The sequence below is a fragment of the Berghia stephanieae genome, chromosome 14 (genome assembly GCF_034508935.2).
Source record: "Berghia stephanieae isolate SIO BIC M18660-M18661 chromosome 14, UCSD_Bste_1.3, whole genome shotgun sequence".
NCBI lineage: Eukaryota > Metazoa > Mollusca > Gastropoda > Nudibranchia > Aeolidiidae > Berghia > Berghia stephanieae.
In genome coordinates this window covers 27,479,876-27,481,007 of record NC_088373.1, presented here as the reverse complement: position 1 = coordinate 27,481,007, position 1,132 = coordinate 27,479,876, and the positions used below count along the sequence as shown (strand labels likewise).

General features: G+C 40.0%; 1 protein-coding gene across 1 annotated transcript in view; it reads right to left on the bottom strand.

Moving 5' to 3' along the window:
• Positions 1-878, bottom strand: part of LOC144959899 (alpha-(1,3)-fucosyltransferase C-like) — a 1,430-nt gene extending 552 nt beyond the window's left edge. The window contains exon 1 of the mRNA XM_078892742.1: positions 1-878. This exon is cut by the window's left edge and continues 552 nt beyond it. Coding sequence (XP_078748868.1) covers positions 1-849 — 849 coding nt within the window. The 5' untranslated portion in view covers positions 850-878.
• Between the last annotated feature and the right edge of the window lie 254 nt (positions 879-1,132).

The following is a 1,132-nucleotide window of genomic DNA, read 5'->3' as shown; positions in this document are numbered from 1 at the left end:
TGCCTCGCCGCATTTTTTCGTTCCGCACTTTCCAAAAATGTCTATGTCCAACCTGGCCGACATGTTTTCCACGTACATACCTCGCCGAGATCTAACGGGGCAATGAGACACAAACCAAGCCGCTGGTTTTGATTTGCCATCGTAAATTTTTGAAAAGTCTCTTTCTTCAACTGTTTCCTTTTCGGTAATTCTTCCGTACATTACTGGAATGTCACTGTCCGATTTATGAGTGAGAGTCCAGTTCATCGTCTCTTTCAGACCTGGGCGTTTCAAAGTCTCAAACCACGAAAATCTCGAAGGAGCTTCGTCCGATTTTAAAACCCAGTACTGTTTCGGTGACCGTTTGAATCTCGGAATGCCTACGTGCTTTAGTTTGGCAATCAAAAATATCATAGCATCGGCCGATTCTTTAGCCCCCGTCATTTTGCACTTACTATATTCGCAAGACGTGAAATCCGTTTTGAGAAGAAATTGATTTTCTTTTAAAGGGTCGAAAAATCCAACTATTTTATACGACACATCGCCGTATGGTAGTTTTTTGGAATACACTGTACCGCTCATGTCTTTTCCGTTTGGGATGATGTATGGAGATGAAAAATATGACGCTTTATCATCTTGGATGAAATTAGGATATAAAGAGTTTTGATCTAATTTTGTTATATCTTTTAATACAAAAGATTTTTCACGTGACTTCTCCCGAGATTTCATTATCCAAACAGATCTGACACTACGTGACCGCCATCTTGAGAGGAGTTCCAGTGTTGTCAGGGCAACGAAGCCAAACGTAACCACAGTAACGACAAAGTAACACGCAATTCTCACAATCCACGAGATGCGAATAACCTGCATGTTTGATTTGAGAACAGAAATCGTTAGTGTTTTAAATCCAACCCGCTACTTGGACGACAAGAGTATGTTAAGGGTAGCTCCTTATCGATAATTAATAAATGCGTTATAAAAACATGGTCTTGATTTTGTTTCACACAAAAAAGGCGTATATGTACACTTTGGTCCGAAACACACCTCATTTTAGGCCTGGTAGGGACCGTCAAGCGAAAAATAAGCAATAACTAGTAGAATATCTATTGATTACGCATCACCGTCAGATCTGGTATAGTCTGACTTTTTACTT